Raw genomic sequence first — 25,489 nt, forward strand, 5'->3', positions numbered from 1 at the left:
CTGTGGAGTCCGGAGGTTTGGCTTACCGACTCGACAGCCCTGCTTATGAACATGCTTTATACCCCAATCCATACATACAGCTTTTACGATGGTGAGGTCCTCATGGTATGGGTTAAGTGATGAGTGAGGGTGCTCAGATAAAGTTTTATCCGAGTGTATCCTAATCAAGTTTTTTTGGCATGCTCAACAAAAATGGTCGAGATTCCGTGGGTATTCGACAGCTGCAAAAGATCCAGGGACAGCCTAATAAACAGCCAATCCCTGCAAGTGTTGCGACTGTCGAACAGCCGTGAGACCTGGAGCGGTTTTTTTTTTTTGAGCATGCCGAAAATACTCTTATTGGGACACGAGCGCGCTCACTCATCACTAATGGGTGTTCATTAGATACTAGCAAAAATATTCACACTGGTCTAGTGTCCACGGTGATACAACGTAGCAGCTGAACCAGGGCAGTACTGCAATGCCGGCCTCATGGGCTTCTCTTGCAGTTATTAGCCTCGACTTCATGAATAATCAGTCGGCTAATGTCAGCTGAGCCCAGGATGACAGCACTTATGTGCTAGCGAGGAAGTTCGGAGCAGCACAGAAATGAAATCTGGTAGAGCGTTGAGAACTATGCATATTTCAAAACAAAGGTATCCGCACACAAAAAGTACACCACCCTATATACCGTACTTTATTTTTCCAATAGCTACCATCCCAACTATGTGCCATAGATAAACGCTTTTGACATTGTAAACTGAAGTTTTACCAATGGCTTTTTTTTTCCTGGCAGATTGGGGCGTGCTGCTATGTGGAGTGTTCGGCGTTGACACAGAAAGGACTGAAAGCCGTCTTTGACGAGTCCATCATCGCTATTTTAACTCCAAAGAAGAACGCCATGAAGAGAAGAATAGGCTCGAGATGTATAAACTGCTGTCTGATCACGTGAGACGGGCGCCCTGCGCCTCCAATACAAGTCCCCTGCACACGAGAGCGGTGCCACGGCTGCACAAAAGACCTTTATTTACCCGATTTACAGAGATGTGGTCCTCGAGGACATGATGGGTCACAAACCTCCTGAAGGAAAGATGTGGTTTCTCAGGGTCTCGTTCATAGTGACACTAGATGTGTGCAGTGCGGTAACGCTGTCTGGTCTAGTTTCGCACAAACAGGAGCTCGTGTCCTCGTCATCCTCCAGTTTTCACTATCTGCTTTTGTATGTGAGCCTTTTCCTGTTCCAATAAATCCAGAATGGAGCCAGTAGAAGACCGGAAACATAGCCGAATGTAGCGCCTAGGGAGCAGGAGATCGGCCATACCTGCGGGAAGAAAGAAAACCAAGTTATTTTTTAGCACAAAAGGTAGAAATGCAGGTAAAACCAGTACAAGATATGTCCACTACATAAGCTGACTGGTTTTCATTTCCAGTTACAGATTTAATGTAAGAAAGCATTAAGAGTCCTAGGTTAGTTTTACCAGGATTGGTCTCTTATGTACAGTACATGTTCTATCGCAATGGACATGATGGTGTCTATTAAAGGGCCAGGTGGGTGGATGATCTTTTCTAGCAGGGGCGATGCACATATAACACCAGGAACGCTTGTTCCAGCCCCAACAGAACAGGGGATATTTACTACAATTGTACCCAGTCTTCTAAGAATAAACCATAATCCACACTGAGCGCGAGTCCATGGGTACGGATAGCACACGTCCCATGATAGATGTATCTCACTCGAGGTCTCCATACATATTAGATGAAAGCTGGCAGTCGCAGCTGACTAGCTGATGTGTATGGGGACCACCACATTTGTGATGTCTGTGGAAAAAAAGCTCGGGCCGCTGAAATTTCTGCTTCTTGTCTGGACTCAAGAAGATGAACATACGATAAGACTGTGAGCTGCAGGGTAGATATCAGACATTAAGCCGCCATTAAATGAGCCACAAGGGTTACCAAACACTATTTTTGACCTCTTAAAATATTTGCCGTCATGTCTTACCCATGAAATAAAAATTCTGAACAGTGTTCATCATTGTGTGGTTGTTCCTCTGTTATTCCTCCTAAAAATGTATAGCTAAATTGACATCAGGGTGTTACTATTCCCTCTGTCAAAGGGACATGTCCATACAGTCTAAGGGAATAGTCAGACGGCCATAGAACTCTGACGAGGATCACAACGCGGTGCTCGGACTGGCCGGCAGCTCTCCTGACCTGAGCATGACAGCCGCATAGAAATACATGCTGTCACGCTCAGGTCAGGAAGGCCGATGGCCAGTCCGAGCGTGGCGATTCTCGTCCGAGTTAGGACATTGTGGACTATAAATGGACTCTCCCCCACACAGGTAACTTTCTGACTATTTAATTTTCCAAGAGGAATAATAAAGGAGCTGCACATAAAGAGATGCTCCAGTATTATTAGTTCATGGGGATTACAAGAGTTTACTACACCTGTTTGTACAGTTATTAAAAATCCTCATTGTATGACCCAATTGTCTACGTGCCATCTCCCACAGGAGTAGTCACAGACACACTATCTGGGGCGCATGAAGGTTTACAGGTAGCCTTTGTGATCATCCCTGTGAAGCTGTAGTAGGAAGCCATATTATATGGAGATGACACAAGGGGCTTATATTCATCCCCCACTGATTACTAGTAGATAACTGCACTTTATCCAGGACTTTTCTTACAGCTTTATCCACTGCTGTGGCTCCAAACATAATCATTTAAAGGGATTGTCTCATCAGAGAAATAGTATAGTAGATTTCTAATCATCAGGGGTCCTTTTCCCTGAATTGGGTCAATGAGCTGACCCTGTAAGCTGTCTAACCTATAACAGTCGTGGCCTTACATATAACCTGTCCCACACCACAGACCTAAAGTACATAACGCTGACATATGGACACAAGAGTAATCTGAAAATGACCCCCATTAAAAGGGTTGTTTACATTTAGGAAAACCATAGTCTCTTTGTTGGAAACAGTGCCACCACTGACCAATGGTTTGTTTCTGGTATAGTAGCTCCGCTCTATTCACTTCAATCTGTGGTGTGGTTTCCAAAATAAAGCAACTATTACTTTGTAATAGTTGAGAACACTACCCCTAACCTTTTTTTTTTAAATTTCAAATTTAGAGAGGTTATCCACTACTTTATCATTGATGACCTATCCTTACGACCTGTGTCTAATCTGTTGAGGTCCGGCACTTGCACTGATCAGCTGTTTTCAGTGTTGGCGATGGAAATTCTCAATTGGGAAACTGCTCAGTGTCCTGCGCCTCCTATTGATTTGAATAGGGGGAGATGTGCAGTACCGGCCGCGGCCACTAGCAGATGACTGAGCAGCGTTTCTGGCTGCTGACACCAAAAACAGCTGATTGGGGTCGGACCACTTGCGCCCCCCCCCCCCCTCAATCTAAAGGTAGGTCGATGGGTAAAGTAGTGGACAACCTCTTTAGTGATCATGAAATAATGAAAATCCCATATATCTGATACAGAACACAATGAACGCCCTCATCTTGATTTATACCCAAACCCTAAGTGTATGGCAGTAATCGAGAACGTGGCGGTTATATACGAGACTCCTCTAGGGTGAATTCCGTGTGACTTTTTTTTTTTAAAGATTTCTGCATGTTCTATAGTTTACATTAAGCCTCTACATAGATGGTGTCTAGGTCTTTTCTATTAGTCTGACAACCTACAAGGCACTGTGTTTCTTTGATATTGCTTTTTTTTTCTACATTGAAGCGGTACAGAATGATTGGGTTATTTAAGGACTAAGTATGAGACGTACAAGGACTGGGAGAAAACGTTTTGCTATTTTTTACATTGAAGACTCCGTTAAGCCGCACTTGTCGATAAGGAAACCGCATTGCCTAGAGCCGAGGTATTGTCCATGTCTTGTGAAAATGCCCATCACTTCTTCACTCGCAGGCAAGCTTGGAAAACAAAAACTTTAATGCGAGCCTCTGCACAATTTGATCACGCCGATGTGCCTCAGTCTGTCTTTGGAGCAACTATCTGTGATGAGCGGAGTCCATTTCTCATTGCCTAATAAATCCATGCAGTGTTTGCTACTCGCGTCTCTGTGTGATCACTGTCTTTCTAGTAAAAGATGGCCAATGCATATCCATCACGCCGGTAGAGGCCGCCTGCGTCTCATTCACATGACTGTGCTTGGCTGGACCACTTCCCAATTGTATATGTTTGAGATATGAAATTAAAGGGCGTCTTCCCAATTCATGTCCACGAGGGGCAATCACTTTATAAATCTGTCAGGGGCCGCAGAATTGCCTGCTGATTATTAAGCGCAAAAGGACCACAGCACACATTTGGTTCTACATTTCCTCTGCACAGTGCCACCCCGGCCTCCAGCTGTGCAGGGAACTGCAACAAGTCAGTCACTTGAATACAGCCGCGCCGTCGGGTCTCTTACTGTAAGGATAAAGGTAAAGCGGCTACAATGCTGAATTGATAGTGTAGCCCCTTCTCTCTCATTATGGGCTCATTCAAGACGTCCGTTCAAATCGGTCCGAGATCGTACCACAATGCCCAGGCTGGCTGTGGATCTCCCGACCTAAGCGTCACAGCTTCCTAGAAATAAAAGAAGCTGTCACGCTTAGTTTGGAAGATCCCCAGCCTGTCGGTCCGGACATTGCTCAGACAAATTTGTATGGACGTCTGCATGAGCCCATGTGCAGGACATAGGAGGTCACCAACCAATTTCATACCATATTATAAAAAATTATTAGCCAGATGTACCAGATCAGGCGACAGAAAATAATAATATTCTAGGACTAATTCAGGTTATGACCAGCGGAGAGCTTTCCCATAAAGAAGCCGCACTTAAGTATCCGTTGGGCCATAAGTGATCTCAATTCTGAGGCCACCAACTTGCTGCAGGGTCAGATGACTGGAGGTTCGGGCATCATCATTTCCACTCGGGGCAGATTCCAGTGGTAAGTATGGCTTGTTTTTCTCAGTGCTTCCCACTTGTAACTTAGATGCCCCACAAAAACAAACAAACATCCCTTTCACAGCAGCTTCACTGTAGTTGTTATAAATTGCTTTTTCTGGTACAGAACGCTGGAGCAGATGTTAAACACATGTAACCGCGCTCGCCTCCTGAGCCTCTTCTCGTATATTGTACGTAGCACTGTTCTACTGGTAGCGCATCTAATAGACACGGCCCCCCGTAAGAGCTGTGCTCCATACAATACGAAGCTATTACAGTGTGCCACGTATCGGTGACGAACTCACCTGCCAAGACCGATCCCAGTCTAACGGTAAAGGGAATGCTCCCAGCCAGGCTCCGATTATACTGCAGATCGTGGTTATCTGTAGGCTGTGGTCCCAGACCGACATTGCCCTAAAAATATATAAAAAAAAATCTAACGTGCACAATTAAAATTGGTGCAGATTGATTCACAGGACCCAGTTCATTGGTCACATCAGTAATCTGTGGCCGTTGGAGCCGCCTCGTACCTTCCACCATCTAGGGCTCTTTTGCCAGCCTGGCACAACGTCACATGACTGTTGCGCCGCCTACTAATAGAAGAGCCGCGGGTGCCGTCAAGGCTCCCATCCGGTGGCTACAGATGACCGATCTGACTGATGGACTGGGTCCGCTCTATACATAATGCATATACACATTCTGTAACAGATATCTGACCAATAAAACTTCCTAAAACATTGGCTGTATTACGGCTTGTTTTACATGACGACTTGTAGTTTTCATTGGTGTCACTTTGATGTGCGTAGAACATTGTATCCCAGTTTTTTGGGAGGAGATGAACAGCTTTTGAGGCATTGCGTTTTTTTTGCATTGTTGGATGAATAACATTGTTTCGGATGTGGAAGTATTATTTAGGGTTTTGTTTTTATAACAAAACACTGTACAGGATTTTTTTTCACGCTACAATAGAACTTAATTAGTGAAGAGTGAATGTGCTTGGACGAGGTGCTGGCAGAGTGTCTCTGGTGTGCTCAAAAAATATGTCTGAGTCCCACATGCAGGGATTATCTTTTGGTTAGGAAATCCCTGCATGTGCTGCGGCTATGAGACATGCAGAGACTCGAACATATTATTTGAGCACGCCGAAGACTTAGCACCCGAGCATGGTGGATAACACCTTATCCCATCACTAAATTTAACCCTTTATTTTTATTTCTTAGCTAATACACTGTAATACTGCTGTATTGTCATTGCATCCGAAAAGATCTTGCCTTACGCAGGGCCTGCTTGGCTGCAGTACATGGTAGACTGGAGTCTAGGTGGGTGTCAGATGCAGGGGCTGCCGGCCACAGCTAGAGATTGCGCTGTAATTGCCCAGAATGGTCTGATTCCTACCAGCTCCCTATACCATGCTGTGTAAGAAGGGGTTAAATGTATACAATCATATTATATAAAATATCCGGATAGGTTTTACCCATCTTTACTGAACACCCTGATCCAAGCATGGAAGTTTGGTCCTAGTATACAGAGACAGCGAGATGTGGTGAAAGACGAGAGCAGGACAGCCAACAAAAACGTTTCTCCCACTGATCTGTATAGAAAGCAGAAAAAAAACAATAAAATATGTTGTAGCTAAAATTTATATATGCAATACAGATAAAACCGTGGATCTGGTACAGTTCACCCTATTCATACCATGCCGGCACCCATCTACGACATCATGCACTGAGATAGCAGCAAAACTGCTCAGGCGATGATAATCAGCAAAAAAGCCCACTGAAAAAGTAAGCAGTAGAAACCTGGGCACCCTTCACTTTGCATTAAAAAGATTGTTTTTTGTAACAAACGTAGCTAAAAGCAGTTTCGCGCTATTATGCTTCCTCTGAGCCATCAGATGGCTCAGAGGAACTGTGATCTCTAAGCGAAACGACTGTTAGCCAAGGATGTTACAAGATTCCGTCTAATCTCTGTGGAATCGCAATAAAGAAACTGTTTAATGCTAAGTGAAGAGTGCCCCGTTCACTACCCTTTAGGGTATGTGCACGTGTTCTTGAGGTCTGCAGATTTTTCCGCAGCGGATTTGTGAAAACCGCAGGTAAAAGGCACTGCGTTTTACCTGTGGATTTACCGGGTTTTTTGTGCGGATTCGACTGGAGTTTTACACCTGCGGTTTTCTATTATGGAGCAGGTGTAAAACCGCTGTGGATTCTGCACAAAGAATTGACATGCTGCGGAATGTAAACCGCTGCGTTTCCGCGCCGTTTTTTTCCGCAGCATGTGCACTGCGGATTGCGTTTCCCGTAGGTTTACATTGTACTGTAAAACGCATGGGAAACTGCTGCGGACCTGGAACTGCGGAAACGCTATGGATCCGCAGCGTGTTAACATAGCCTTACTAAAATCTATGCACAGTCACCTGATTACTGTAAGACATGTCCTATGGATAACAGTGGTGCGAGGTGGAAAAAAAAAAAGTTAATTTTAATCAAATATGAGCAAAATCAGATAGTTGCACATGAGTTTTACTGAAAATGTCACCTTTATAACATAATAGATACACTCTGACTACCAACAAATCCTAATGCATCCGACTAGCTTCCTTTAAGATATTCTCACGCTGGGTCTCTTTACATGGATTCTGGAGCAGAATCTTCCCAAAATCTACCGAAAAAACTTGTGTATTGTTCCGCATGAAAAATCCTTGCAAAAAAAAAACCTTTGTGAAAATACCCTTTGGACATGTGCACGTGATATTTGCCTACGGTCTCGTTCCTGACGTGGCTTTCTTCACAGTTTTTTTTTTAGTCATTTTTGCGGCTGCTCCATCGCCAACATCTTTTTTTTTTTCTATCGTTTAATAAACTATAACTAGCAGGCAGCTTCTGCTAAAAAAGACATACGGTACTAAGTTTCACCGCTTCACCCTCTCTGAATCCTGAAGCAGTTAAAAAAAAAAAAAGTAATAAAAAGACTGAACATGTACGCAGCAAAGTTAATTTGACATTGCTGTGCATTGTTAATTTTTTGTGCAACTTTTTCAGATGGGTTTCAGTTGGAATCCCCCTGAAAAAAAGGCGTTGTGTGCAACAGAGGTTTTGTTGTGGATCTTGGAACAGATTCAGCCCCCAAAACCCACATATAAAAGAACTTCAAATGCTCTTTCTATTCATTACAATGAGAAAACCCTCCTAAAGTGCTCATGGTGCTGTTTTTTTTCAGCGTGTGAAAAAGAAGCAACATGTCAATTCTTGCTCGTAAAAAAACAAACTCCAAATTTCACTTCTGATTGGGCAGAAAAAAAATCCCCAAAACAAAAGCAGTGTCAAAATCCACCCCCCAAAAAATAAAACTTATGAAAAATTCACGTCAAAGAACCGAGTGTGAACATAGCCTTAAGGCTTCGGCTACAATGTCAGTGGCTTAGATAATGTATCATCAGCTCAGTCAGACATGGCATTACATAAAACTTACTCTATAAGAGGCGCTCCGTACAAGACTATAATCCCATGGAACAGCAGGCAGGAGGCAGAGAAGTACAGGCAGGATCTGTACAGTTTATTGATCTGAAATAAACAGAAAATATTAGAAATCGGTTCTGAAATAATAAAATGGCGATGGAGTTAGGTTGGGCTCTCTATTTGAAAATTAGAAAAAGGGGCCTTAGTTTCTCTTCTTACATTTATCTACAGGTTGTGTTTGATATTACAATTCCGTCCCAATATGCTGCAATACCATTCACAGCCAGTGGACAAAAGGGGCGCTGTTTCTAGAAAAAGAAAAGAAAACTCCTTAGTTTCTAATCTCAGACAACTTTAATACCTTGTGTGTCAATGAGCTTCTTTTGGTTGAAGGATTTGGTTTCAGGGTCAGTAGTAAGAAAACGTTAACAGTAATCACACAAACGGAGCAGATGCAAATCCACGTGAGGTGCGTTCCCAAAAGTGAGAACTCATCTAGGAGGAGTGGTGGGACACAAAGAGAGAGGAGAACGGACAACCCACACAGGACGTGTCCTACTGAGAGTCTCCTGATCTCCGTTTCATCCATGATCCTACAGTAAAGAAAAAAAATGTATATTATACATATACACACACACATAATAAAAACCCAAACATAAATGTCACAGATTTAAAACAATTTGTAAAAATCTTCTTGCGCTTCTTTTTCTTTTTAATAAGCCTACTTTCACACATCAGGTTGTTGCAAAACACTGATGCAACGGATCCGATTTTTCGCCTCATCCGAGTATGTTCATCTGCCGGCTATTTTGGATAGAGAGAGAGAGACCAGAAAGGAAATCGTGCACAAACACTAAAAAAAAAAAGAGGCATGCTCAGTTTAAAAAAAACGGAATCCGTCGCCTGATTCCGTCATTGGATCCGTTGCTGTCCGTTTTTTCGACGAACACAAAAAAAGTTTTTCTGTCTGTTGTCTCCGGCCGCCGGACAGAAAATTTTTTCCGACTGTCAAAAAAAGGACAAAACGTGAGGCCATCTGGCGTAATCCGGCGCTAATACAAGTCTATGAGAAAAAAAAAACGGATCCGGCGGCAAATTTTGCTGGATCTGTTTTTTTTTTCTCAAAATTCGCCGGATTGTGCCCGACGGCAAAAACCTGATGTGTGAAAGTAGCCTAATTTGCCCCTTTTCATTAGCCCCAGATATGAGACTCTGGCAAGCTCCGGTCTGCACCGAACACCCATCTTTTATCATTCCCCGCCACATCTGGCTGCAGCGCAGTGATTCTCAGTGCTCCAGGGCCTATTTACATCCCCTAAGCAGGATATTCCTTGCACCCGTTTACATTTTGATGTCTTTCCCTTTATTATTTTATCTCCCTTTTTAATTTATTTATTTTTTTCCTTAAAGAGGACCTTTCACTCGTTTGAGCACATTAAATTAGCCACATCATGGAACAGTGGCTTGGGAAAGTATTCACCCCCTTGTTTTTTGTTTTTTTTACATCCTATTTTGTTACATTACAACCTGTGTTTATATATTTTTGTAATCTGATTTGCGGGTGATGCATCACCATTAAATAGTCTTAAGTTGGTGAAGTGAGAAAAATATAGGCAAAAATTACATTTATGGGAACAAATAACTAAAAATTAGCATGTGCATATGTATTCACCCCTTTTGCCATGAAGCCCCTAAAAATTTCTAGTGCAAGCAATTACTTCAAGCAATTACCTTCTTAAGTCACATGCTTAGTGACAGGAAGCCCCCTGTGTACAATCTAAGTGTCACATGTCTGTCAGTATATACACTTTACCTTTTCTGAAAGGCCACAGCATTAAAGGGAACCTGTCACCCCAAAAATAGAAGATAAGATGCGGCCACCGGCATCAGGGGCTTATCTACAGCATTCTGTAATAAGCCCCTGATGCCGGTGGCCGCAGCTCATCATCGATTTTTGGGGTGACAGGTTCCCTTTAACAAGAGGCACCACTAACCAAACACCTTGAAGACCAAGGAGATCTCCAAACAAGTTAGGGACTAAGTTGTTTAGAAGTACAAGTCAGGGTTGGGTTATAAAAAAAAATCCCAATCTCTGATGATCCCCGGAGCACCATCAAATCCATGATCATCAAATGGGAACAACATGGTACCACAACAAACCTACCAAGAGAGGGACGCCCACCAAAACTCTCAGCCTGGGCAAGGAGGGCACTAGTCAGAGAGGCAGCACAGAGACAAAAAGGTAGCCCTGAAGGTGATGCAGAGTTCTCAAGCAGAGCCTGAAGTATCTGTCCATACGACCACAATACGCCGTACCCTCCATAGAGTGGGCAGAAAAAAGCATTTACTTACACACAAACATTGTTAGGCTCGTGGGAGACTCCCCAAATGTATGGAGGAAGGTGCTGTGGTCAGATGAGACCAAAACTGAACTTTTTGGCTACCAAAGTAAACGCTATGTCTGATGGCAAACCAACACAGCTCATCACCCCAAGAACACCATCCCCACAGTGAAACATGGTGGCAACATCATGCTGTGTGGATGTTTTTCAGCAGCAGGGACAGGGAGAATGGATGGTGTGAAATACAGGGATGTTCTTGAGCAAAATCTATTTCAGTCTGTCAGTGATTAGAGACTGGGACGGAGGTTCACCTTCCAACATGACAGTGACGCAAAGCATACTGCTAAGGCAACACTCAAGTGGTTTAAGCGGGAGAGTGTAAATGCTTAGGAGTGGCCTAGTGAAGGCCCAGACCTTAGTCAAATTGAGAATATGTGGTCAGACTTGAAGATTGCTGCTCGCCAGAGGAAATCATCTGAGGCCGGTTTCACACGTCAGTGGCTCCGGTACGTGTGCTGACTCACGTAGACACATTAAAGTAAAAGTGTCTCTGCACATGTCAGCGTGTTTTCATGGACCGTGTGTTCGTTTGCAAAACATGGAGACATGTCAGTGTTCGTGGGAGCGCACGGATCACACGGACCCATTAAAGTCAACGGGTCCGTGTGCGTTTTTCCTGTCATAGGGTTAAAATTGTAAAAATTGTTGCAATACACGGACACACGTACAGCACACGGACCCTAAAAACGTACTCACGATCATCACACGGATGGCCTACATGAGCACACGGACAACTCCGGTACCGGAATTATCTGGACGTGTGAGAATGGCCTAACCTGAAGGAGATGGAGCAGTTTTGCATTGATGAATGGGCAAAAGTCCCAGTGGCTAAATGTGGAAAGCTCATAGAGATGTAAAGTGACTTGCAGCTGTAACTGTGACAGAATGGAGGCTCTACAAAGTACAGACTTTAAGGTGGGGTGAATATGCAAATTGAAGTTTTCAGTTATTTTGTCCTATTTGTTAAAAAGAAAAACAAGTGATCACAGTTATAGGCATGATCTTTACATGAATTGATGCAAACACTTAAAAAAAAAAAAAAAAACACGGAAAATGCCAAGGAGGTGAATACTTTTGCAGGCCACGAGCACGGTAAAATGTAGTTTTATTTTTTAATTTCTCATCTCTGTCGCAGGGATATTAGCTTCTAAAATTTTGATTCTAGTTTCGCTGCCAAGCAATGTAAGAGTTAGCATACATCCGTCTCTGCGCACGGTCCGGGACGCCACGTCTAGGAGACAATCCTGCCGGCGGCCATAGCGGCTGATCCCTATATGTGAGGCCGGTTTCGCACGTCAGTGGCTCCGGTACGTGTGGTGACAGTTTCCTCACGTACCGGAGACACGTACACACATTACAATCAATGTGTCTCTGCACATGTCAGCGTGTTTTCACGGACCGTGTGTAAAACACGGAGACAGGTCAGTGTTCGTGGGAGCGCACGGATCCATTAAAGTCAATGGGTGCGTGTAAACACGTATTGGACACGGTTGCCGTCCGTCTGCTTTTTTAAAGTTATAGGGTTAAAATTGAAAAAAATGCTTCAATACATGGACACCACACGGAAGAGAAACACGGACAGCACACGGAAGGCTCCGGGACCATTTTTTCACGTACCGGAAAAATCTGGACGTGTGAGACCGGCCTAAGCACACAGTGTACACCTATATACTCGCACATTAGGGCTGAGGCTCAGAGCCTGTGCTATGCACACGTCAGTAGCATCTATCACTGTCCGTGTATGAGGCAGCACACTACATGGCCGCCGCCGGTGTATCCCCGGTCACCGTCACCAGAGCGCAGCGCTCAGCACTCACCTGCCGCTCACCACTCCTCCTCCAACACCTGAGCCTAGCTCCGCCCACAACCAGCGAGGACGCGCAGCCAATCCGAGCGAGGAGGCGGCAACACGTGATCAAACGGAAGTGGCGACACCGGAAGTGTCCTGTTGTTTACAGTTCTCCGCTGCCGGGAGCAGAGAGGAGGTCGGGAAAAGATGGTGTGCGACAAATGTAAGTGTCACCTGACTCCACAGCTGTCCGGGCCGTACATACCCGGTGTGACGTGACCGCGCACCTCCAGGGTCACTACACCGGGGAACTACAGTGAGTCAGAGCATGGTGAGGGTTGTAGTATTGCAACAGTTGAAGGGTTCATTATCTTCTCAGGAAACCGAGTATTTGAGGTGCAGCCTCCAACACCAATGTGATCGTGGCCCTATGACAACTCTGACGGTCAGGGTGACAGTCCCAGTTTTAGGCGGCGGTCCCTTCTGTGTCGGAGGCTTCATCATGGCACATGTGACGGTGAATATAGCGCTAATGGAAGTCAGAGGGGTCACGACGACACATGTATGGCGCTCTCCATGCATGTATGGTGACGGCGACACACGTATGACGCTCTCCATGCATGTATGGTGACGGCGACACATGTATGGCGCTCTCCATGCATGTATGGTGACGGCGACACATGTATGGCGCTCTCCATGCATGTATGGTGACGGCGACACATGTATGGCGCTCTCCATGCATGTATGGTGACGGCGACACATGTATGGCGCTCTCCATGCATGTATGGTGACGGCGACACATGTATGGCGCTCTCCATGCATGTATGGTGACGGCGACACATGTATGGCGCTCTCCATGCATGTATGGTGACGGCGACACATGTATGGCGCTCTCCATGCATGTATGGTGACGGCGACACATGTATGGCGCTCTCCATGCATGTATGGTGACGGCGACACATGTATGGCGCTCTCCATGCATGTATGGTGACGGCGACACATGTATGGCGCTCTCCATGCATGTATGGTGACGGCGACACATGTATGGCGCTCTCCATGCATGTATGGTGACGGCGACACATGTATGGCGCTCTCCATGCATGTATGGTGACGGCGACACATGTATGGCGCTCTCCATGCATGTATGGTGACGGCGACACATGTATGGCGCTCTCCATGCATGTATGGTGACGGCGACACATGTATGGCGCTCTCCATGCATGTATGGTGACGGCGACACATGTATGGCGCTCTCCATGCATGTATGATGACGGCGACACATGTATGGCGCTCTCCATGCATGTATGGTGACGGCGACACATGTATGGCGCTCTCCATGCATGTATGATGACGGCGACACATGTATGGCGCTCTCCATGCATGTATGGTGACGGCGACACATGTATGGCGCTCTCCATGCATGTATGGTGACGGCGACACATGTATGGCGCTCTCCATGCATGTATGGTGACGGCGACACATGTATGGCGCTCTCCATGCATGTATGGTGACGGCGACACATGTATGGCGCTCTCCATGCATGTATGGTGACGGCGACACATGTATGGCGCTCTCCATGCATGTATGGTGACGGCGACACATGTATGGCGCTCTCCATGCATGTATGGTGACGGCGACACATGTATGGCGCTCTCCATGCATGTATGGTGGCGGTGACACATGCAGCCGATTATCCGGAGCGCTCCCGGTATCCGCGTTCCCTCTGCCGCTTATTCGGTAAGCGCTATACCTTGCCAGATAAGCAAACTCGCTCAACTCTAGTCAGGATGTCAGGGGTTAAAAAGAACCTGTGGCCTCTCCTGATATTTTAGCAAATATTTACTCTCCTCATAACATAACACTTCTGAAGCTTCTTTTCTGAGAGCTCCACATTGTTCCTCTGTTATTCATTAGGAAAATTTGTATATACATTGACAAATGGGAGGTCCCTACCCCGTCACACCGTGTTTTTATTATGCAGTGCTCTAAGAAAGGGTTCTCCTATTATGGGGAATGTAACTATATACGAACGTCCCCCATACATCTTACATGGCTGTAGGACGAGCAGTATGACCGTCTCTCCCATACTTGAGAGCGCTCGCTTTGCCGAGTGTCCTGTGTTCTCTATGACAGGGGTCCCCAACTCCAGTCCTCAAGGCCCACCAACAGGCCCAGGTGATAATTGCATTGCCTGTGCAAAACAAAGGAAAACCTGAAAACATGATCTGTTGGTGGGCCTTGAGGACTGGAGTTGGGGAACACTGCTCTATGAGACATCTGTGGGTGGCTTGTCTCGAGAACAAAAATATTGCTAGTTCGACATCAGTCATGCTGGATCCATATGTCCCCCGACATCTTCTGGCAGGAGGGGTGCCTCTATGTACATTAGACTGTCTGTAGAAACCGGAAAAGATAAGGTTTTTTTTTTTGTTGCAACTTCTGTTTTCCTAGATACATTGCACTCAGTAAGTGCTGTGTACTGAATGGAAGCATTGGTAATGAGCGCTGTGCCTGTTATAGCAGAGCTGCTGGGTTCTATTGGACCAGATGAGCTTTGTCAGTGACTTAGGTCTCTGCAGGGAGCTTTTTTTTCCCCCTTAACTGGAGCACCTGAGGAAGACTGTTAGCCGAAACGTCTTGTGTTTTTACTCTGTTTTTAAACTAAAAGACATTTTTCGCATCATAGTTACTGTACTTTATGCGAACACTCCAATTTTCATCATCTCCATTGTGGGAGACCCACACCCCTGTATCTTTTGTCAACACTGTTATATGTATTACACTGCAATTTATGTGCATGCCAAAACAATTTTACAGAAATATTATTGTTTGTTCTACATAAAACAGAGTCTGATTAGCGGTGTGGGTGAAAAAAAAAGTTATGACTGCTGAAAAGTGGAGAAACAGAAATGGGGCGGGGGGAAACTGGTTATTATGCCTCTTTCAGGGCCTGCTCAATAAAGGGTTAATTGGAGGAAAATAATGATTAATGAGGACATTAATTTATAGTGTTAAATATGGAAGTACAGGGTGTACCGTAGCTCTTGGATGATCATCACACGCAGTAATATGAATTATGTCTGCCAATGCCTTGTTTCCTGACACATTTTACTTAAATCCTCTGCACTGTGACATATCGTGGACTCAGTGTCCCTGATTCATTAAGACTGGAGACGTTCTTGACGTTCCTCTTAATGAGGGGGCGTGCTGGAGTCGGGGGGCGCCTGATTTATTAAGAGGCTCACAACTCTTAATAAATCAGGAGCGTCTGACAAATGGCGCGCCTCCATGCACCTCACTGCAAATCTTACTACAAGCAGGGACCGGAGTAAGATTTCTGGCTTGAGGTTCCCCACTGCTCGCCATGGCTTACACTGATTGTTCTTTCACCAGTTTGCAGCATGTTGGTGATTATTATAAGAGATGGGAATCCCATTTGAGAGCACTGACTACTATTATTTTATAATGTTCTTTGTCGACATCACAATGAATATTGCAGATGTGATATCTGTGTTACAGGTGAGAAGAAGCTGGGCACAGTTATCACGCCTGACACATGGAAGGCAGGAGCCAGGAATACCACCGGTAAGTCACATTTTATTGTGTCTTGTGTGTCTTTTTCTTACTTTTTAGACTTTATTTTTTTGTTGTGCGTTTGTGAACAAACTGAGTGAAATGTGCCGATGTCTAACAGTCTGAATAAGTAGTGATGAGCGAATGTGCTCAGGTAAGGTATTATATGAGCATGCTCGTGTGCTAACCGAGTGACTTCAGCGTGCTCGAATACTATGTTCCAGTGAAATGAGCAAGGCAGAATATAGTCTAGTCGAAATACGTCCGGAAGTATTTGAAATTTCGAATTGCATACCAGCGATCACATTCTCCAGCACCGGAGAATCCTCACATTGCTCAGTGTGCATGATGTGAGGATTCACCAGTCTGCAGTCATGGAGCAGGGCTATTAAAAGCATCAGTAATGAGGGTATTAGGAGGCTGATAAAGTGCTCCCTTCTAGGGGTAAATCCTGATAACACGTTCCCTTTAATAGTACCGGGACATCATAGAAATGTAGATACATGATGATACTAAAGTGTACCAAGATGGCAGTCATACTAGAACACATTTCTTTAAGTTTCCCGCTCATTTTGAAAGCCTAAAGATGGCATAGGGTATGCTTTAGACACATTTGAGAGCGATGGGATCTTTCCACATTCGTTCAGTTATAACTGTTGTGACTCCAGTAGTTGTGGAGTATAGGAATATTAACTGTATTTGAAGTATTCTTCTTCTTTATAGGCATATTGTATTGGTACATATAAAACTGATATTGCTTTATAAATGTACAGCTCTTTATATATGCATATTGGGGGCAAAATAAAAGTCAGGGAGTTTTTTTTTTATTTTTATTTTTTATAAAATTAGCTAATGAAAAACAGTCATAATAATCACACTTTTTAGATACTTTCTAAAAATGTATGTCACAAACCAGTAATTAATTTACACATATTTGATGATTGGTAAATGGCATAAATAATGTCTTACAACTATGGATAAATGGAAAACAAAATTGACTGGACATCTGAGAGTGTGGTGCATCACAAAAATGTCAGTGTATTTGTTGCATTTATGTGCATGACGGAAATCCCGCGTCGCTGATTGGTCTCGCCAGCTGCTTGTCATGGCTGCCGCGACCAATCAGCGACGGGCACAGTCCGATTAGTTCCTCCCTACTCTCCGTAGTCAGTGCCCGGCGCCCGCATACTCCCTTCTGGTCACCGCTAACACAGGGTTAATGCCGGCGGTAATGGACCGCGTTATGCCGCGGGTACCGCACTCCGTTATCGCTGCTATTAACCCTGTGTGTCCCCAACTTTTTACTATTGATGCTGCCTATGCCCAGCCCACGTAGTATATTGCGCAGCCCACGTTGTATATGGCACAGTCCATGTAGTATATTGCCCAGCCCACGCAGTCTATAGCAATGTGGGCACCATATACCTGTTAAAAAAAAAGGATTAAAATTAAAAATAGTTATATACTCACCCTCCGGTGGCCCCCCGGATCGAAGCGGTTACCGACGCTCTTCGTGCGCTCCAGTCTGAAGAGTGCATTACGGTCTCGCGAGATGATGACTTAGCAGGTGCATATTTTATATACAGTATTTATGCCTAATGTAAACCTGCATGTTGGTGTGTGTGTGTATGTCCTTCACAGTTTTCCTATCTGACACGGTACTTATGCTGGTAGGTTAGTATTGAGGCTGAAAAACACAATAAAAGATCGTGGGCAGAATATCGGCTCCCTTAGTTATGTCCATGGTCTAATGCTTCATATTAAGACCGGTATAGGCTTCAGATACATAATAAATTTAGTTAGTATTTTTGTGATTTCTTTGCATTGTTTTTGTTTTTAAAATGATGTTTGGAAACTATAATTTATTTTATCAATTAACTTGCAGAAAGCGGCGGCCGAAAACTGAATGAAAACAAAGCCCTGACATCAAAGAGAGCAAGGTTAGTGTCTACAGAGCCCGCTACCATCACATCCGTGTCCTCTCCTGTATCCTCCCAGGATATTGCACGATTTGGTCATTTGCCTCTTTGCTGTGCCTGGATGCCCACGTACACAGATCTGCAGATGGTGTCTTATGTACTATCCTGTAGCACCTATACACTTTATCCACCATGCACTATAGTTATTTAGGGAAAAGGTGGACGGCAACCATTTACAATTAATGATTAACTATTTTTTACTTTTATCATTTAATCATTTTAATTACAATCATTTCGTTGCGGGAAAAGAAATTCAGTACTCCTGCAAAAATAGATTTGTCCTATGGCACCAGATGGACAACATTGACTATAATGGTGTCAAATTGGTTTCTGTTTGGGTGGCAGTTATTTTAACAGAGAAAAATTGCAGAGCCAGAATTACACTATATACTTCAATATCATAGTAAGGAAAAAAAAATATTAAAAAATAAACCTATTTAATATCATTAGTCCGAAAAAATCCAATCTATCAAAATACAGAATTATTTAAACCTTAATCTGTACGTTATATGGAGGAAAAAAAAAACCTGCCAGAATTGTAGGTTTTCAGTCATCACTCTTTAAAAAAAAAAAAAAGTCTTATCTACCTCGAAATGGTATTAATATAACGTGCAGCTTAGCAGGCAAAAAAAAACAACAAAGATCCATGGACAGAATAATATTAACATTTAACTTTTTTCCACAAAAAATTTTACTTTAGACCCACATTTTTTATTTTCACAAGGGTATCAGGAGAAAATAGACGACAAAATGTGTTGTGCAATTCTGACTATACCGATACCCCGTATTTGGGGGGAAAGCCACTGTTTGGGCGCATGGCAGGGCTCAGAAGGGAGGTAGCACAGTTTGATTTTTTTGAACAAGAATTGTCTGGAATCGATGGCGGGCACCATGTCGTGTTTCGAGACCCCCTGATGTGCCTAAACATTGGAAACCCCCCCCCAATTCTAACTCCAACCCTAACACATCCCTAATCCGAACCCTAACCACAACCCAACTCTAACCCGAACTGCGAAGAATGGAAAAAATTAAGAATTTTTCATATTATTTTTCCCTAACTAAGGGAGTGATAAAGGGGGGTTTGATTTACTATTTTTTTTATTTTGATCACTGTGATAGGGTCTATCACAGTGATCAAAATGAACAAATAGGAAAATCTGCTATTGGTGCCGGGTACCGGACAGCAGATATAGGCCAAGACCCGGAGATTTTCCGACGCTGGGGAACGCTAGCCATTTATTTTTCAGCTCCGTTAAAAAGCGGCGCTGAGGAATAAGGCTCCTTAAGTACAACTCAAGCCTTTCTCTGATGATGTCTGTGGAAAAATGAAAAATGTATGCCTCTTGGAATAGGAGGAGGAAAAAACAAAAGTGCAAAAATGAAAAGTGTCCAGGTACTTAAAAAGGGTAAAATGTTATATCTGATGACAGAGATCTTTAAATTGGGAGTTCACACTGGAAAGAACACCCAAGCATCTCGGTCATCGTAAAGGCATGACCACACTTTATGCGAGAACGTGCTGCAGTGCTGTGTTACTTAGGGTAGGTTCACACACTTATTTTATTTTATTTTTTTTTACAAGGATTTAGGAGCAGATTCTGAGTCCTCATCAAAAGACACTTAAAGGGGTCATCAAGTGCTGTCCAGAGCCGCAATCTTCAGCATCAGAGGTGAGCAGTGCCGATTACTTTACGGCCTCACAAACCTACCGAGACGCAAGATTGTAATGTAAGCGGCTCCGGGTGGTACCAGATAACCTCCTTTAAATCCTTAATGACTTGCGCCAACAATGTGTGTATGAAGCAGTCTCGAGCAGATGACGGTTGTGTTACATAGCCGACATCTGCATGTAGCTGCAGCAACCAGAGCATTCTCTGATCGCTGCAAATAACCACTGAAATGCCTCTGTTACTCTCTGACAGCGGTATTTGAATGATATCCATGCTAGGGAATGTGGTGACAGGCTTCCATTGGCTCCCCGCAACACGATCTCTGGAAACGATTGGTTATCATGGCAGCTGGGGGCCTACTGAAGGCCTCTGTCACTGTCATCTTGGTCCTCCAATGAAGCTTACTTACAGGCAAAGGTCCATAGGAGAACCGTGATTTTTCCTATATACTGCAATACTACGATCGCAGGTTCAAATCCCCTAAGAGGATTAAAAAAATAATGTAAAATAAAAAAAAATTAAATTATGGGGTAGATGGAAAGGAAACCCCACTTACCCCATTCCACCCCAGAAAACTAAATAAAAAAATGGATGAAAAAAAATCAGAAACCCCCAAATCCTATTGAGTTCAATGAATGACGCGCCTTTTAATTGCTAACCTACTGTGTAGTGGAAATGTGCTCGCCGTATATAAACCCTATCTATCGCAGGACGGCGCGGTATTCCAGGAAGATCTTACCGAGATGTGACCATGGCAACACTTAATAATTCGTCAGCCAGGAAATTTTCCGGTAAAGGTTACTGCTATTTCCAGCCTGCAGAATAGGACAATCCTTCCTTCCCTCCATTGATTTACATGAAATCATCACTATGTAGAGACCGAGCAGCAACAAGAAATGTCATATCTCACCAACAATTAAAGGGGTTGTCTGGCCAGGCCATTTTTTTTCTCTCAAAATGCCGGGATTGTTATATATTGCTAACACTTTTACCAACTGTAACCCTTGATCGCCCCAGCACAGTGGTGCAATGATATTCTGGACCACTGCAGCCAATCACATGCCCCAGCAGTCAGGTGATTGAAGAATGGGACGTTATTGATTCCCGTTCCTACAGAGACCACCGTAGGGGCTGCGCTGGGTTATAGCTGTTGAGCATATATTCCTTTATGTTATAACATTTCCTGCTTTTTTAAAATAATTTTTTTTGTAAGACAGAAAACTCTTATTTCAACCCCAAATACCAGATTCACTGAGGGGAGTTTTGTTTATAAATCACTAATAATAGCCTTCACCTATAGTCTCCCTAATACCGTGGACAGCAACTCGCTACGATGTCGCAGAGGCAAAGTAGGAGGGATGGTTTAAGGCCACGTTCACACGTTCAGTATTTGGTCAGTATTTACATCAGTATTTGTAGCCAAAACCAGGAGTGGGTGATAAATACAGAAGTGGTGCATATGATTCTATTACACTTTTCCTCTAATTGTTCCACTCCTGGTTTTGGCTTACAAATACTGATGTAAAATACTGACCAAATACTGAATGTGTGAACGTGGCCTTAGCTGTTGTCTCCTATTTTTAAAATTTCCCCTTAATGGGCCCAGGATGGTGGAAGACATAAAAAAACTGCACTCATCTTGTGCACCTGCGCTACTTTTTTTTCACGTCGTACTGTACCCCTTGCCAGTTTCCTGACTTTCACGTTTGCCAGGGAGCATCATGTGACCGCTGCAGCCAATCATCAGCCGCTGCCGCTTTCTCATTTTGTCGATCTTCCTATTCGGATGAAAAGTGATGGCTGCGGCCGCTGCCAGATGATGATACTGGGACATCAGCAGTGGCCACAGTACTGAGGGCGGAGGTCAGTATAGGTGTTTTTTTAATTATTATTATTATTATTTCTTCCACCCTGGGCCCTCTAAGTTTTAATTTATGGGACATCCCTTATAAATTTCCCTAAAAAGAGGACCTGTCAATTCTGACGTTTTGCTTCTTTGCTATTCCTCTTGGAAATAAGTAGTCAACTGGACGTTCTCATTTTCCCGGTCATTGTGTCTTGTCTCTACAAAGGCTGATACTATCCAATCATTGCTGGCAGGGTCCGAAATATTGGCACCGATGCTCCAGGATATACAGTAAATGGGGGGAGACAAGGGTCACACTGGCGTATAAGAACTCGGTCAGACATTCATCCAGAAACGTGGGGCGATTTATTTATTTTATTTATTTTTTCTTCCTCGTCATCCGTGTACAGTGTTTTTTTTTTTTTTTCCTCTGCAGCTATTAATCATTCACAGTTCCCTATGTTACCGAATTGTAATGAATCTGTAAATATCACATGATTTGTCTTTTTGCACCTATAGACGTGAATGGGTGAAGTATCATCCGATTTACTAGTACTTGCTTTAATCTCATCATCCCGCAGACAAGTCCCCTACATCCGTCCCGTTATTTGGGAATTTATTTGTGATGGTGTTCAAATTTTCATTCACACACGAATACCCGCAGCTATTAATGTCCATTTTCTGATCGTTTTAGCTCAAACCTATTATTTCCTAATAAATATTGCAGAATTATTAATGCAGTATTGTCATTTATTTTTTAAAAATTTTTTTTTTTTTTGTCTTAGGTTTGACCCATATGGAAAAAATCGATTTGCGATTTGTCGTATCTGCAAGAGTTCTGTTCATCAGCCCGGATCGCACTATTGCCAAGGATGTGCCTATAAGAAGGGTAAGCAATGGAAAAGAAAACCGGAGAATAATTGCAAGGATGCACTAGCTGAAATCCCTGGCCATGAGCAGCGGCCATTAGTGTCCACCGCTGGGAAAATGTATTAGTATATGATGCCCATTCAAATAAAGGATGATGAAAGCTAGCTGGGGTCCGCACATTGCAAAGGGTTTACCCTGACAATTCCTTTTGAGGTCTAATTATGTGACCCACTTTAGTCCTACAGTTTACTGCAGGACCTTGATACCCACTTTAAAGAGTTCGTACCTTCTTTTACGGTCGTGCACCTCTGGCCCCAAGGTAAGATTTAGCACTGTGGGTTTCACTATGAGGTGTTCCCCTGGTATTCTTATACTGCCAGGATAAGTGCCCTGCGGTGCCAATCACAAGACCATACCAAACCGGACAACCGATCTCTCATATAGGCATTTATCTCTAAAGAAACCCGTATTACCTATTCCTAGTTTTGGGGTTCAGCTTTTGCAGGGCTGTCACTGACAGGGGCTTCTCACCCAGCTTTTTCGGATATCCTGAACGGCTGATCTGCTGCTTTGCACATTTATAAACAAGAAAGAGATATATTCGATTTTCTATCTCGGAGTCTGGGAAAGCTGGGTGACAATAAGGCAGTGTCACTACATGGCAGATATTTTCCATCTCTGATTTTGCTGCGGATTTCGCTAAATGCATTGTACGGCTTTTCCGTAGCACAGACGTTTTCTTTTTCCAGATATTTTTTTGCTACATGTGTATGTGGGTGTGAAAACGCTGCTGGAGGGAAATCTGTGCCACACATCTGCCATGTCTGAATGTGGTCTAGACCTTGATTGGTTGCAGACCAGATTTCCCAGAGATTTTCTAGCAAAAGAAAAGTCTGGAGGCAGTATGCAAATCCTTATTAATAGAGCTTTATAGAAGTAGATTCAAGACCCCCGTTTTTTTTTTAGTTTGAAGAGCATATTTTGCTCTATAGGGCCCAACACATGTCTATCAACTCTTGAACCATATGTAATGCTTTGTTTCCCCTTGTGGTGGCGCTGCAGGAAATCTGAACACTTACTGCTGGATTCTCCTTCAGATTACAGCTGATTTCTGGAAGTCCCCACCTGTGATCATCACTTAAGACCATTGTAATAAAAGGGGATTGTCCACAGGATACGATCCGTTTAACCCCTTGTCAACATCCGCAGCACATTTCCGGCTGATGTGGGCACTTAACTGTTTGTGGTATATAGCTGGCACCCGACAGTGACTGCAGCAATCGGAGCTCGCACTGGCTGCAATGGTTTACCCTCTTAAGTCTTTCCCACGTCAGTATGTACGGTACAAGTGGGGAGAGTTTTCACATGTACTGGAGACACTTGCACACGTAGACCCATTCAAGTGTTTCCATGGACCGTGTGTCCGCGGGCAAATACGTTGACATGTCCAGTTTTTTAATAGCAGCACGGCCCACAAAACGTCCCACACACGTATAACACACAGGGATGTCATCAGTGTGACACGTGCCAGCGTCTGAGAAGCAGCGGTACAGTTAGCGCTGTTCCCCGGCGCCGGGTGCTGAAGACTGCTCTCATCATTCTCCCCTGCTTTGCCGGCGATCAGCACAAACAGGGGAGAATGATTATAGTTAAATTCAACTGATAACAGCAGGCGGCGGCCGATGGGACTATTATTCTCATCAGCATACACCAGCTGCCGCTAATAACAGTGAGTGCAGGCAGCGGCTGATTGGGGTATTGATCAGCCACCGCCTGCGCTATAAATAAATAATCCCGGCGTGGGTTCCCCTGTGTTCTGTTAACCAGCCAGGCAAAACCCTCAGCTGTCAGCTTTAGCAAGGCTGGTTATCAAGAATAAAGGGGTCTCCACGCTGTTTTTTTTTAAAATAAAAAATGGTCCCCCAATTTTCGACAACCAGCCTTACTAAAGCAGACAGCTGGGGGCTAGTATACTAAGGCTAGTAAGGGGCAATAGATATTGCCCCCCCCCCCCCCCCCCCCCCCCCAAGCCTAAAAATAGCAGCCTGAATCTGCCCAGAAAAGGCTCATCTTTTAGATGCCAAAGCGCTGGAAAAAATAGAATTTTTAGAAATTTTTTCTTGTTACATCACCTCCTAACAAATTGAATAAAAATAGATAAGAAAGTCGTATGGATCAAAAAAATGGTATTGACAGAAAATCCTACATCTCGTACAACTAAAAAGCCAGCATACAACTCTATCAATGGAAAGAATGTCTGCATGTCCTAGGGGCAACGCACTGTATAAATCATTGTAAGGCGATGGCAACATCCTCACTCCTTCATACTTTCTATTTTTCTTGTTTTAGGGATCTGCGCCATGTGTGGGAAGAAAGTCCTGGACACAAAGAACTATAAGCAAACCTCCGTGTAAAGAGCTGTAAGACTGTAGCATAATGCCACGGACGGAGAATTTACTTCTGTATTATCCATGTAAATATTTCATGTCCCGCTTTTAATTTTCTGAGCAGAAGAGTTATCTGAGATTTCCATTTCTGACATTAATGAATGTTTTCTCGATTTTTTTTTTTTTTTTTTTTTTTTTTTTTTTTTTTTTGGGGGGGGGTGAGTTTAGTATTTTTTTCCCACTTTACTATGTTATTTTATTGTTTTTCATTTGTCATTTTCGCAGGCAGGGTTGTAGTATCACGTTGGCGTTATTGCTTCCAATTAAATAAAAAAGGAACTATAGTTCTTAAAGGGAATGCATCATCAGAATGTAACCCGTTTAAATACATTTTTTTTTTATATTTTTGTCATGTTTATTTTCAGGTCACATTCTGTTTTGAAAATAAGAACGTTTGCAATTTTCACATGTGCCGTTGAGGCTTTTTTTTTAGACTTTCTTATTGTTTCTGGAAAGAACACCTGTACATTAGCAACAATGGTCGGATCCTGGTCCTATCTTATGTACTGAAGCATCTAATGAGCGTG

The 25,489-nt window shown here is 43.6% G+C and overlaps 3 protein-coding genes across 3 annotated transcripts in view; 2 read left to right on the forward strand and 1 right to left on the reverse strand.

Moving 5' to 3' along the window:
* RHOQ (ras homolog family member Q) overlaps positions 1 to 4,050 on the forward strand; it is a 48,072-nt gene extending 44,022 nt beyond the window's left edge. Inside the window, exon 5 of the mRNA XM_069768631.1 lies at positions 776 to 4,050. Coding sequence (XP_069624732.1) covers positions 776 to 931 — 156 coding nt within the window. The 3' untranslated portion in view covers positions 932 to 4,050. The remainder of the gene's footprint in view (positions 1 to 775) is intronic.
* Positions 654 to 12,630, reverse strand: PIGF (phosphatidylinositol glycan anchor biosynthesis class F). The gene is made up of 6 exons (XM_069768632.1): positions 12,606 to 12,630; positions 8,748 to 8,979; positions 8,400 to 8,491; positions 6,403 to 6,519; positions 5,234 to 5,342; positions 654 to 1,300 (listed from the first exon to the last, which is right to left on the reverse strand). Exons 2-6 carry the CDS (start codon positions 8,973 to 8,975, stop codon positions 1,187 to 1,189), a joined length of 660 nt encoding a protein of 219 aa, XP_069624733.1. The 5' UTR covers positions 8,976 to 8,979; positions 12,606 to 12,630; the 3' UTR covers positions 654 to 1,186.
* An 83-nt stretch (positions 12,631 to 12,713) lies between these two features.
* Positions 12,714 to 25,288, forward strand: CRIPT (CXXC repeat containing interactor of PDZ3 domain). Its single transcript, XM_069768633.1, has 5 exons — positions 12,714 to 12,800; positions 16,097 to 16,162; positions 18,036 to 18,090; positions 22,431 to 22,534; positions 24,865 to 25,288. The coding sequence occupies exons 1-5, from the start codon at positions 12,785 to 12,787 to the stop codon at positions 24,927 to 24,929; spliced, it is 306 nt and encodes a 101-aa protein (XP_069624734.1). The 5' UTR covers positions 12,714 to 12,784; the 3' UTR covers positions 24,930 to 25,288.
* The last annotated feature ends 201 nt before the right edge of the window (positions 25,289 to 25,489 follow it).

Source organism: Ranitomeya imitator, chromosome 5, assembly GCF_032444005.1.
Source record: "Ranitomeya imitator isolate aRanImi1 chromosome 5, aRanImi1.pri, whole genome shotgun sequence".
In the NCBI taxonomy this organism is placed as follows: Eukaryota; Metazoa; Chordata; class Amphibia; order Anura; family Dendrobatidae; genus Ranitomeya; species Ranitomeya imitator.